The 14,339-nt window shown below is 40.7% G+C and overlaps 1 protein-coding gene across 2 annotated transcripts in view; it reads right to left on the bottom strand.

Moving 5' to 3' along the window:
- LOC135517650 (contactin-associated protein-like 4) overlaps positions 1 to 2,112 on the bottom strand; it is a 189,166-nt gene extending 187,054 nt beyond the window's left edge. For both annotated transcript variants that reach the window (XM_064942150.1, XM_064942151.1), the window contains exon 1: positions 1,910 to 2,112. In XM_064942150.1, coding sequence (XP_064798222.1) covers positions 1,910 to 1,994 — 85 coding nt within the window. In that variant the 5' untranslated portion in view covers positions 1,995 to 2,112. The remainder of the gene's footprint in view (positions 1 to 1,909) is intronic.
- Positions 2,113 to 14,339: the final 12,227 nt, after the last annotated feature.

Raw genomic sequence — 14,339 nt, 5'->3', positions numbered from 1 at the left:
CAAAGTAGATGTCCTAACCGACTTGCCCAAACTATAGTTTGTTAACAAGAAATTTGTGGAGTGGTTCAAAAACAAGTTTTAATGACTCCAACCTCACTGTAGGAAAACGTCCGACTTCAACTGTAAGCAAAGCATGAGGCAAAATGAGGACAAAGTTGAGCAATTAGCATCAACATATGCACTTGTCAGGCAGAACAAAGTTGCATATCACTATAAAGTGTATTTCCGTTAAATTAGAATGTCACTAATATTTTTGTAATTTATGTTTGACCCCTTATAATAGGCCTGTGTGTGTGTGTGTGTGTCTATTTGTGTGTGTGTGTGTGTGGGGGGGGGGAATCAGGCAGTGTCTGTGAAACAGCAGCAGACTCTGTGTCCCCAACAACAACCTATTTCCTACATACTACACAAATTTTGACCAGAGTTCTATGAGCCCTAGTAAAAAGTAGCGCACTATTTAGGGAATAGGGTGCCATTGGGACATGAGGGCACTGAGTAGCAGAGCAGTGCAGGCAGTGAAGTGGAGGGCCAGGGGCTTGCAAAGTTTACAACCATCTGCTCCAATTACAATACAGATGCATCTCATTACAGTTCCAACCACCAAACCTCTCTCTCTCTCTCATACACACGTGTGTGCACATAAACACACAGACACAGACACAAACACACATACGCACATGCTCGCACACACACACACACACAAATGTTTTTGTATCTTCCATTGCCTCTGAAATTCTGTTTTCTTGACATCTGTAGTTGCCTACATCCTGTAATGCATTACGATTGATGCAATGAACATTTCTCCCTCACTTAATCTCGTATACACACACAAAAACATACAGAGAGAGAGAGAGAGACACGCACACACATTTCGTGGATCATGCCCGTAAAACCAAAACACTGGTTCAGTGAAGTCATCCACCTTTGAAGGGAATCAGCAGGAATCACATTGTGCTGTGCGCGGCACTGATGTAAAGAGAGGGTTCGTTTACGCACCAGCTTACTAGACCAGCTCGTTCTTATTCACACACACATCGTTCCGTGGAAACCCGTTCAAAATACCTTCTTCAGTGCATTTTACGCAGTATGTGGAAAATACAGCCTATAAGGTGGACGAAAATAATACATCAATTTCCCATCTGAATGTTGGTTAACTCAAACTATACGCTATTATGTGCATTTGCCATGTTTGTGAAATTAGTATTTATCGAATGCTATATCTTGAACTGTCTAAATGTAGCCTACCCGTTGTTTACACTGGCGTTTTTGTTGTAGCAAGTACAATTTGCGGGAGTAAAGCACTGATACCATAACCATTCCACTTAACCACAGGGATATAATAATAACAACAGCTGCTACATTGTAGTACACTGCTCTGCCCTGCACTGCAAACTCGGATAGTCCAGTAACATGTTTCGCTTTGACACACGGGATGTGCTTGCTGCGCATTTCTGTCAAGTGAAAGCAGCATCATCATCAACCGCCGGTATCCTACACACATGGCTAAGGGGAAAGCTCAATTTAATCAATGACAGGGTGGGCAATAAAGGATTCTGGAAAACATATTTAAGCACTCAGCAAAAGAGGTTTAACATATTAACTACAGAGGATTGTGGGTGTCCAAACGAATAAATAGCAATAATGTTACTGCTGACAGTGGCAATCTGTCAAAAAAGTAGTCTTGGCGAATATCCCTCGTCAAGGTAGACATAATGAAAGTAAAACATAAGCCACTATATTAAATCACACGGACTACATACAAGCAAAGTAGGCTACACAAAGCTGAGAAAAAAAAACGTATTGTCTTTAAAATGTCAATACTGCAAATTCCACTCCATCCCTCTCCATGCACTCAAGCAGCAGGTCGGCAGCGGTGTGTGCGTGTGTGGAGAAAACACACGGTGCTCACCTTTTCCAATTGCCCCATATGAACAGTAGAAAATGACTGCTAGCTGTAAAAGCATTTCAGTGTGTCTTCTGGTCTCCAAATCCATGTTCGAAACGAAAGGATGCTGGAGGACAGAGCCCTGTCCTGTCCTCTAGATTCGTCAATTAATCGCGCGCCTCTGTGTGCTGCCTGTGCGTCTGCTCTGTCCTGTGCAGTGCTCTGCTGCTCACGCCATCCAACTGCTGCCGAGTCCGACTCGAGGAGGAACAGTTGAATGCATTCCTTGTGGAGTGTTCAGAGAGAGTGGGAGAGCAGGCTGAGACACACCTCTACAGCCCCAGCCTCTGTTGGCGTTAAGTCAGCAGCTTTTAAAGTGTCCACTAAGCAATGCCTTTAAGACCAAAAATTCCTAGGCTGAATTTTGTCTTCTATTTAACTAACTTCTGGCGCTGCGTCTCAGTTACAGGTATGGTGACATCATTTAGCCCAACATTTAGCCTGAACTACTGCATGAGTTGTTATTTTAATGAGAGGTGGGCGGTGGCTGTGAGGAGGCATGGAGGACGGTTTTTGTATACATTTCCCTCAGAAAGTATTCACACCCCTTTACCTTTTTTCCAAATTTTGGTGTGTTACAAAGTGGGATTAACATAGATTTAATTGTGTTTTTTTGTTGTCAACGACACACACAAAATACTCAGGAAAAATAAAAAATAAATAACACACTAATCTATCTTTGTTCGATAAGCATTCACCCCCCCTGAGCCATTTTCAAGTCTTGCCATAGATTCTTTTCAAACCGATTTAAGACAAAAATGTAACTAGGCCACTCAGGAAAATTCAATGTTGTCTTGGTAGGAATAAAAAGGAAATCTAAATAAATAAATACAAATATTATGACAAAAAGTAGTGCATTGGGCCTTTACTAGTCCTGTGTTAGCGGTCCGATATTGCCTTATTTAGCTCGGGCATTAAAACAAATTATGCATTCAAGCTACCTCCAGGGGGTGAGCCGGGTGCCCAGTTCTGGCGGAAGGCGACGTTGGGTTAAGCACGTGGAGTAACGTCAGATTCTGTGTTTTCACGTGCAAAAGTGATTGCTTTTCATAAAACCCCTTTATCTGCCTTCCCAATGACAATTAGTTAGAAAATTCGAACATATACACAAAATAAAATATAAACGCAACATGCAGCAATTTCAAAGATTTTACCGAGTTACAGTTCATATATTTAGGTCGTAATCTATGGATTTCATATGACTAGAAATACAGATATGCATCTGTTGGTCAGAGACACCTTAAAAACAAAACAGTATTTGTGGATCAGTATCTGGTGTGATCACCATTTGTATCATGCAGGGCAAAACATCTCCTTGGCATAGAGTTGATCAGGCTGTTGATTGTGGTCCGTGGAATGTTGTCCCTCTCCTCTTCAATGGTTGTGCGAAGTTGCTGGATATTGGCGGGAACTGGAACACAGTGTCTTACATGTCGATCCAGAGCATTCCAAACATGCTCAATGGGTGACATGTCTGGTGAGTAAGCAGGCCATGGAAGAACTGGATATGTTCAGCTTCCAGTAACTGTGTAGAGATCTTTGTGACATGGGACCATGCATTATCATCCTCAGTGGTGGAAAAAGTATTAAATTGTCATACTTGAGTAAAAGTAAAGATACCGTAAATAGAAAATTATTCAAGTAAAAGTGAAAGTCACCCAGTAAAATACTACTTCAGTAAAAATCTAAAAGTATTTGGATTTAAATATAATTAAGTATCAAAAGTAACTGTGATTGCTAAAATATACTTAACTATTGAAAGTAAAAGTAAAAGTATAAATCACTTCAAATTCCCTAAATTAAACAAACCAGATGGCACCATTTTATAGTTTTTATTTATTTACGGATAACCAGGGGCACACTCCAACACTCAGACATAATTTCCAAAAGAAGCATTTGTGTTTAGTGAGTCCGCCAGATCAGAGGCAATAGGGATGACCAGGGATGTTCTCTTGATAAGTGCATGAATTGGACCATTTTCCTGTCCTGCTAGCCATTCAAAATGTAACGAGTACTTTTGGGTGTCAGGGAAAATGTATGGAGTAAAAAGTACATTAAAGTAAAGGTTGTACAGATACCCCAAAATAGAACATAAGTAGTACTTCAAAGTATTTATACTTAAGTTCTTTACACCACTGATCATGCTGAAACATGAGGTGATGGCTGGCGGCAGATGAATGGCACGACAATGGGCCTCAAGATCTCGTCACGGTATCTCTGTGCATTTAAATTGCCATCGATAAAATGCAATTGTGTTCGTTGTCCTTAGCTTTTGCCTGCCCATACCGTAACCCCACCGCCACCATGGGTAGGTCCGTTCACACCATTGACATCCTTGGCTGGCATGGGTACACGTGGTCTGCGGTTGTGAGGCCAGTTGGACATACTGCCAAATTCTCTAAAATGCTCACTAACAGGGATGTGAACACATTTTTGAGAAATTAGCTTTTTGTGTGCATGGAACATTTGTGGGATCTTTTATTTCAGTTCATGGAACATGAGACAAACACTTCTCATGTTGAGTGTATATTTTGTTCAGTGTGTTTTATGGAAAAAATGTGTTGTATGTTTCTGAACGATGCACCCTGCTGCATTGTACACAATATAACCCAGCGGCTTAATCGGATAGCTTAATCGAATCCCCTCACTCTCCAACTAAACCAGGAAACATGAACACCTCTAAAACTGTAAGGACAAACAAAGTAAATATTTATATTTATTTTGTTTAGTTTTACCGTTAATTTGTAGGACATGGACAATAGTTCAGTGACATAATGCATTGTCTGCAGCCAGCTCAAAAAAACAATGTCCTAGCTGGGTCATCCACAATATCTTTTAATGCGTTTTTTGGCCACCTGCACCAAAACTTGACACACGCACACACACACACGTGCACGCGCACACAGACAGACACACACACACACACACACACACACACACACACACACACACACACACACACACACACACACACACACACACACACACACACACACACACACACACACACACACACACACACACACACACACACACACACACACACACACACACACAGCAATAGCACTTATGTCGGCCTTTGATTATAATATATATTCCATCTCTTTGTAAAGCAACAACTCCACCCCTGTCATATTACATCTAACATAAAAACAACAATTCCACTGGTGGGAGAGATGCTATCATGTAGCATTTCTATGGTAATAATGGTAAAGACACTGCTTTGCTGCCACATAGTTCATCCATCATCTGAGAAAGACCTCCAGCACATTCTTTTGGAGATGATATACTGAAAGGCGACGTATGGAATATAGCTGTGCGAATGTGCCTTAGAGCCAACCCCCATGGACACATACAGACAGACAGTAGCCTCCAAACTGTATATGCCTTACACCCACAGACATAAAAGAGATCACACTGTATTGTTGGGATGAAGACAATTTGTAGTATTGCACTTTAGGTCAAGCCTGTTGCTTCCCCCATTGAACCATTTTTCCCCCCAGGTTTCCTTCACATGATTTCACAGGTCACATGTTAATGGGGTGGCAGGGTAGCCTAGTGGTTAGAGTGTTGGACTAGTAACCAAAAGGTTGTAAGTTCAAATCCCCAAGCTGACAAGGTACAAATCTGTCGTTCTGCCCCTGAACAGGCAGTTAACCCATCATTGAAAATAAGAATTTGTTCTTAACTGACTTGCCTAGTAAAATAAAGGTAAATTTTTTTTTTTAAAAGGGTAAAAGACATAAAGGGCTTGCATCCATAACATTTGAATTCATCACACACAAAGGAGTTACACAGACTCATAACGTATTTATAGACTAACTAATTATAATACAGGCCAATAAAACGTTATGTTGATAGCTCACTGAGACAAAGACGACACGGAATAATGTACCTTTTGTATTAAGGCCGCTGCCTAGGAGGGATGGGTTTCAAACACACACACGAGCCCTAATCATCACACCCCATTGCACCGCTGACAGACTACACTTACATACAGGAATCACTGGGCTATTTAATTGCCGTATCGGATGTCCTGGCAGGTAAAAGGCTTTTGTACAATACATGGGATTCTGACTGACGGACAGGGAGAACCTGAGCTTCCAGCCATTTGCTGTACTTACTAAAGACTGAATTCTGTCATTGGAAACGCATCACTGTGTTTGAGTGACGTGCCTCCACAATACCAAAACACCTTTATACTGACCAGCGTTTGTCAATTCAAAGACAGAACTTTCCTTTTATTACCATGGTGTGGGAAATCACTTGACGATTAATGTTTGTGTCTCTTCTTTCATGATGCAGCTCTGTCTATCTATTTGGTACTAGTACTTGCATCTTTGGATAAATACGCCTCGTAAATTTTTTAAAATTCCACTCTCTTGATTCAACCCTGTGTAAATCTTGTTTCCCCATGTAGGATTTCCTTTATATGACCTGGGAAAGAATGTTGGGGAGATATAAAATCAGCTTTGGAAGTAGAGGATATTCCCTTTTCTTGTTTCATATTACCTTGCATGTGACTAGCAGCACCTCATTGGCTGTATGTGCAATATAGGTTAGTTCGAGGAATCTGTGTAGACTATATGTTTGTGGGTGTGAGTACAAGTCACTGGATGCATCCCTATTGGCCCTGGTCAAATGTAGTGCACTACTTAGGGTAGAGGGTGCCATTTTGGATGCTACCACTATTTCTAATCTAAGACTGGGAAGCCCAAAGGGTTCGATTTTTTCCAGCAAGATATTGTAGCTGGCTTGGGAAAATATCTCTACTCATGTGTAGAATGTATAACATATTTATATACAGCTCAATACACATTTAATTTTCTATTTTTCAACAAGATTAAATCCAAACCTATGCCAGCCTCCTGTGTCGACAATATCCAGGACATTTCTAAGATATTGTGTCTCAGCCTGTTGGGTATTGTGTTGTTGCATTGATATTGATATTTACATTGAGTTCCTAATCGTTTGCCTGTAGTTGATTTAGTAATAAATTAATCACTACAACAAATGCTAAGGTGATTCGGGAGAACAACAAGGCTCATTTGTACAAACAGCAGTATCAAATCTCTTTATTGATATCTATTTTCATGCCTTAAGCCACACTGTGAATGTATCACAGTGTATAATTGCAATGCACACTCATACAAGCGTTAATGGAGGAGTTTCCTACTCAAACAGTCAGAGTTACTGGTGGAATTAAAATAAGTGAGTCCTGTAACAATACATACCTACTGGGCTGCCTATCTTTGTTTTGGCATCAAGGTTGTTGATTTTTCACCTTCAGATGTCCATTTCCCATGGTAACTCCCCATCCCATAGAACAGAGATGTTGAAAAGGGTCCTAAAAAAAGAGAGATGTGAGTAGAATGTGAATTAGTAAAAGGCTTTCTGCCATAAGAGTGGTCAAGTTGGAGTGTTATAGTGGACAATATACACACACCTTTAGTTTTAGGAGTGTTAGTAATTGAGGCTAAATGGTTTTGTAACAAGGAGTTTGGAGCAGTTTTGTTTAAACTCGGTGGAATGGAAGGAAAACTGGTTGCTATAAGAAACGGCTTTGCTCTGTAAAATGAGTTGGACAACAAAGACAGAAAATATCTCTAAAATTGCATTGGAGATATCTCTGAGAAAACATACCGTAGCTAATGCATATGTATACATCCAAATGTTGTCTTTGATCTACATTTGGTATGCCTACATTCATCTCTACTCATTTACATTTCACACAAGTTTAATAAATGTAAACTTGGGAACAATTTGCATATGAAATTGAATATTCATTCAGAAAACATTTACTCAGGATTTGTTGGTAGTTTTGTGCCTCAAAATCTTCTTCAATAGAACATTGTTAAAGAAGCTCTTCAGCTAAGCCATTTGGACAAAATGCCTTCAAACCCAAACAAATATAGCATACAGTACTTGCAAATCTTTACAAATTTAGAAGTAATCCCGCCTGCTTGATTATGCTGGTAGTTTTTTGCGAATAACCATAAAAATACTCATAATCTTGCTCAGAGTGCAATAATGCAAATCAGACGTTTCCTCAGTGCAAAACTTCCTATCGGCACCTTCCTCATGCAGTGTGCTATCAGCAGTCTAAATATGTTAGGATTCGGGTTTAAGTACTTTGTGTGATGAATTCAAATGTTTCGGATCTAAGGTCTTTTCACATATGAAATGTGAGTTCATGTAAAGAAAATCAACAAAGGTACAACTTGTCCAGTGTGCCGCTGTAGCATTTTCCAGCACAATAATTTGAAGGAGTTCTTTGTTATGAGCGGAAATTAGGCTCAAGGCAGTGTAGAGACGCTAGTTTTGCCATTAGTTCGTTCGGTTGTTTCCTTTAGTGAATGAGTCATTTGGCTTGGCAGCTGTTCTAAAGCAGTCCACTGGTTTCAACCTTGTCTTTGTTTGCATACTAAATTGAACCACTCTATGATCGATGGCGATCGATGCACACTTATTCTGCTTCACATCCCCTCTCTGTACCAGCTGGTCTGTGCTGTGCTGTGTAGTGTTGTGTTTTTGTTGTATCACCCTGGCAAAGACTTGTGCAGTTGTCCTGTGTTGTTACTGTGTTGTATATTTATGAACTGACAGAAGAATGTGCTTAGCCAGTTAGCTAAAAAGTATCCATTTCTGTAAGAGCGTAGCATTTCAGAGATCAAGGCGTTTCTAGCACCTCTACTCGGTATGTCGGAACTCAGAAACAATAAGGAGTAAATCATGGGTTTGGAAGCGAAGGTCCTTGTGTTTTTACTGAACGTACTGTAAATTAACTGCTTCATTTCAACAGGGGAGGTCATTGTGATGTGACCTGATAAGAGACAGTCAGGGGCAGAGAACCACTAAATGTATGGCGAGAAGGAATTTGTAGACTAACTGAATGTGGCCTTTTACAGGCTTAATAAATTCATGGGACCACAATTCAGCGAACACAAGGAAAGGAAATAAAGCCAGAGGAATCTAGTACAGTAATTTATGACGCTACTTTGCTGTTCAAGGAGAGGGTGGCGTGAGATTAGGTAGTTGAGCAGCTGATACTTAACTAGAGCAGTGGGGTCCAGTCGGTTTACAGCAACAAGCCCTGACAAACTTCCCCCTCAAACTCTATAGAAGGCTCACTCTAAATGAGGCTGTATATTCAAATGTACTCACTTTCATATACTTTCCTTATCTAAGATATACCTAAATGGTGTGCTAAATGGTTTATAGTGAAGTTCAATAGCTATGGTTACAGTATACAGTACACTTAGAAAAAAATAGTTCCTAAAGTACCCCTTTTGGTTCCATGTAGATCTCTCTGTGGAAAAGGATCTACATGTAACACAAAAAAGGTTCTACCTAGAACCAAAAATGGTTCTTCAAAGGGTTCTTCTATGGGGACAACTCAATAACCCTTTTAGGTTCTACAGTCGTGGCCAAACGTTTTGAGAATGACACAAATATTCATTTTTACAAAGTCTACTGCCTCAGTTTGTATGATGGCAATTTGCATATGTTATGAAGAGTGATCAGATTAATTGAAAAGTCCCTCTTTGCCATGCAAATGAGCTGAATCCCCCCCAAATATTTCCACTGCATTTCAGCCCTGCCACAAAAGGACTAGCTGACATCATGTCAGTGATTCTCTTGTTAACACAGGTGTGAGGGTTGACAAGGACAAGGCTGGAGATCACGCTGTCATGCTGATTGAGTTCGAATAACAGACTGGAATCTTCAAAAGGAGGGTGGTGCTTGGAATCATTGTTTTTCCTCTGTCAACCTGCAAGGAAACACGTGCCGTCATCATTGCGTTGCACCAAAAGGGCTTCACAGGCAAGGATATTGCTGACAGTAAGATTGCACCTAAATCATCCATTTATCGGATCATCAAGAGCTTCAAGGAGAGCGGTTCAATTGTTGTGAAGAAGGCTTCAGGGCACCCAAGAAAGTCCAGCAAGCACCAGGGCTGTCTCCTAAAGTTGATTCAGTTGCGGGATCAGGGCACCAGCAGTACAGAGCTTGCTCAGGAATGGCAGCAGGCAGGTGTGAGTGCATCTGCACCCACAGTGAGGTGACGACTTTTGGAGGATGGCCTGGTGTCAAGAAGGGCAGCAAAGAAGCCACTTCTCTCCAGGAAAAACATCAGGGACAGACAGATATTCTGCAATAGGTACAGGGATTGGACTGCTGAGGACTGGGGTAAAGTCATTTTCTCTGATGAATCCCCTTTCCAATTGTTTGGGGCATCCGGAAAAAAAGCTTGTCTGGAGAAGACAAGGTGAGCGCTACCATCAGTCCTGTGTCATACTATCAGTCCTGTGTCATGCCAACAGTAAAGCTTCCTGAGACCATTCATGTGTTGGGTTGCTTCTCAGACAAGGGAGTGGGCTCACTCACAATTTTGCTTAAGAACACAGCCATGAATAAAGAATGGTACCATCACATCCTCCGAGAGCAACTTCTCCCAACCATCCAGGAACAGTTTGGTGATGAACAATGTCTTTTCCAGCATGATGGAGTACCTTGCAATAAGGCAAACGTGATAACTAAGTGGCTTGGGAAACAAAACATTGGCACTTTGGGTCCATGGCCAGGAAACTCCCCAGACCTTAATCCCATTGAAAAACTTGTGGTCCTCAAGAGGCTTCAATCCTCAAGAGGCTGGTGGACAAACAAAAACCCACAAATTCTGACAAACTCCAAGCATTGATTATGCACGAATGGGCTGCCATCAGTCAGGATGTGGCCCAGAAGTTAATTGACAGCATGCCAGGGCAGATTGCAGAGGTCTTGAAAAAGATGGGTCAACACTGCAAATATTGACTCTTTGCATCAACTTCATGTAATTGTCAATAAAAGCCTTTGACACTTATGAAATACTTGTAATTATACTTCAGTATTCCATAGTAACATCTGACAAAAATATCTAAAGATGCTGAAGCAGAAAACGTTGTGAAAATTAATATTTGTGTCATTCTCAAAGCTTTTGGCCACGAGTGCATTTCTGTGTACGTTACTGTGTATGAAAATATACCATTTTATTGTGAACCTGGGTAGTCAAGAGGACTTATTGAAGTCCTCAAACGGAATCACAACAGTTACTGAACCTTTTATAACCCATTAAATATTTGTTTCTCCCAAGGTCATGACCTTGACCTGCGGAGTCAGAGTGAGAGAGTTTGAAGTAGTTGTTGCACAGCTGCTGCTCTGTATGGGTTGTACATGGTACTGTAGCCATGGAGATCTATGGAAGCCCGTTCCCTCCACTGCCCCCCATCACAAAAAAAAAAAAAAAAATCAGACCATGAATAGATAGTAAGTCATAATTTTGAGATAAGTCATAATTCTAAGATAAGTCATATTATGGGATACCTTTACTCTCAAATACATAGATGCAAGGACTCTCACATATGGAGGCTGACCATCCATGAGATCAAAATTATAGTTGCTTTACAATTACTTACAATGGCATAAAACAAGGTTATATTTTTGGTTCTGGTGGGGTTACATTACAGCCTTCAAGAATCAATGGCTATATATTAATAATTGAACAATCAAAAACAGGATGTACCTATCTCAGATTGCCTCTTTAACCCTCATACTATAATGGCACAAAGCGAGACCCAGATGCAGACACGGGAGACAGATGGTTTGAGTCTTTGATATTTATTAATAATCCAAAAGGGGCAGGCAAGAGAATGGTCATGGACCTGCAAAAGGTCAAAACCAGTTCAGAGTCCAGGAGGTACAGTGTCGCAGGCAGGCTCGACGTCAGGGCAGACAGAATGGTCAGGCAGGTGGGTACAGAGTACAGAAAACAGACAAGGGTCAAAACCGGGAGGACTAGCAAAAGAGAGTAGAAAAGGCAGGCGCACAGGGAAAAACACACGGGTTGACTTGGAACATACAAAACAAACTGGCACAGACCGACAGAAAACAGGTTTAAATACCCAGGGGATATTGGGGAAGATGGGTGACACCTGGAGGGGGTGGAGACAATCACAAGGACAGTTGAACTAGATCAGGGTGTGACACATACTACTGACTGCATATTTTGATCATAGCCCAAAGTTGGTTTATTCTTCACATTTTTCTTGACTTTGTCAATCAACTTGTTCCTAATAAATATAAATAATTGTTTATTGTTTCTGTATCAACATTGACTCTGAAAAAAATGGTGTCCTTTAGTGTCATTTTGACCACAGCCAAAAAAAACTAAATCATTCTATAGTAATTTGATAGATAGGACCTTTATTTGAATTTAGATTTCTCTGGAGACATAATAAATAACAAGTTATCCATACCACCAGAGGGTGGAGCGGGATCTGTATCAGTGATTTTGACCAAATATAGCTTCCCATGTACTCGCCTAAGATTGTACTTTTCTATACCATTGTATGAATGTGTACAGAACCAAAATTACCTTACGTCTGTGCATATGGTATTAAAAGTCTGTCAATGGTACACATACTTGATAGAACTGCAATACAGGACTCAGATATGCTCTGAATCTACACAGAGAGCTGTATTGGTGTGTATTTTCTGGAAAGTAGTTATTCTAAGGCAAATCTAAAAAAGTATTTATTTGAATTTGAACTAATCACTGATCATACTCTTGATGTGATTGGCCTGACTGAAACATGGCTTAAGCCTGATGAATTTATTGTGTTAAATGAGGCCTCGCCTTCTGGCTACACTAGTGACCATATCCCCCCCCCCTTTTTATAGCTACTGTTTACAGGCCTCGTGGGCCATATACAGCATTCCTCATTGAGTTCCCTGAATTCCTATCGGACCATGTAGTCATAGCAGGTAATATTCTAATCTTTGGTGACTTTAATATTCACATGGAAAAGTCCACAGACCCACTCCAAAAAGGCTTTCGGAGCCATCATCGACTCAGTGGGTTTTGTCCAACATGTCTCTGGACCCACTCACTGTCACAGTCATACTCTGGACCTAGTTTTGTCCCATGGAATAAATGTTGTGGATCTTAATGTTTTTCCTCATAATCCTGGACTATCGGACCACCATTTTATTATGTTTGCAATTGCAACAAATAATCTGCTCAGACCCCAACCAAGGAACATCAAAAGTTGTGCTATAAATTCACAGACAACACAAAGATTCCTTGATGTCCTTCCAGATTCCCTCTGTCTACCAAAGGACGCCAGAGGACACAAATCAGTTAACCACGTAACTGAGGAACTCAATTTAACCTTGCGCAATACCCTAGATGCAGTTGCACCCCTAAAAACTAAAAACATTTCTCATAAGAAACTAGCTCCCTGGTACAAAGAAAATACCCAGGCTCTGAAGCAAGCTTCCGAAAATTGGAATGGAAATGGTGCCACACCAAACTGGAAGTCTTCCGACTAGCTTGGAAAGACAGTACCATGCAGTACCGAAGAGCCCTTACTGCTGCTCGACCATCCTATTTTTCTAACTTAATTGAGGAAAATTAGAACAATCCACAATTCCTTTTTGATACTGTCGCAAAGCTAACTAAAAAGCAGCATTCCCCAAGAGAGGATGGCTTTCACTTCAGCAGTGATAAATTCATGAACTTCTTTGAGGAAAAGATAATGATTATTAGAAAGCAAATTACGGACTCCTCTTTAAATCTGTGTATTCCTTCAAAGCTCAGTTGTCCTGAGTCTGCACAACTCTGCCAGGACCAAGGATCAAGAGAGACGCTAAAGTGTTTTAGTACTATATCTCTTGACACAATGAGGAAAATAATCATGGCCTCTAAACCTTCAAGCTGAATACTGGACCCTATTCCAACTAAACTACTGAAAGAGCTGCATCCTGTGCTTGGCCCTCCTATGTTGAACATAATAAATGGCTCTCTATCCACCGGATGTGTACCAAACTCACTAAAAGTGGCAGTAATAAAGCCTCTCTTGAAAAAGCCAAACCTTGCCCTAAAAAATATAAAAAAATATCAGCCTATATCGAATCTTCCATTCCTCTCAATTTTTTTTTAAAAGGCTGTTGCGCAGAAACTCACTGCCTCCCTGAAGACAAACAATGTATACGAAATGCTTCAGTCTGGTTTTAGACCCCATCATAGCACCGAGACTGCACTTGTGAAGGTGGTAAATTACCTTTAAATGGCATCAGACCGAGGCTCTGCATCTGTCCTCGTGCTCCTAGACCTTAGCGCTGCTTTTGATACCATCGATCACCACATTCTTTTGGAGAGATTGGAAACCCAAATTGGTCTACACGGACAAGTTCTGGCCTGGTTTAGATCTTATCTGTCGGAAAGATATCAGTTTGTCTCTGTGAATGGTTTGTCCTCTGACAAATCAACTGTAAATTTCGGTGTTCCTCAAGGTTCCGTTTTAGGACCACTATTGTTTTCACTATGTATTTTACCTCTTGGGGATGTCATTCG

This window comes from Oncorhynchus masou, chromosome 28, assembly GCF_036934945.1.
Source record: "Oncorhynchus masou masou isolate Uvic2021 chromosome 28, UVic_Omas_1.1, whole genome shotgun sequence".
In the NCBI taxonomy this organism is placed as follows: domain Eukaryota; kingdom Metazoa; phylum Chordata; class Actinopteri; order Salmoniformes; family Salmonidae; genus Oncorhynchus; species Oncorhynchus masou.
Note: the sequence above shows the minus strand (reverse complement) of the source record. Positions and strands in the feature narration are given on the sequence as shown.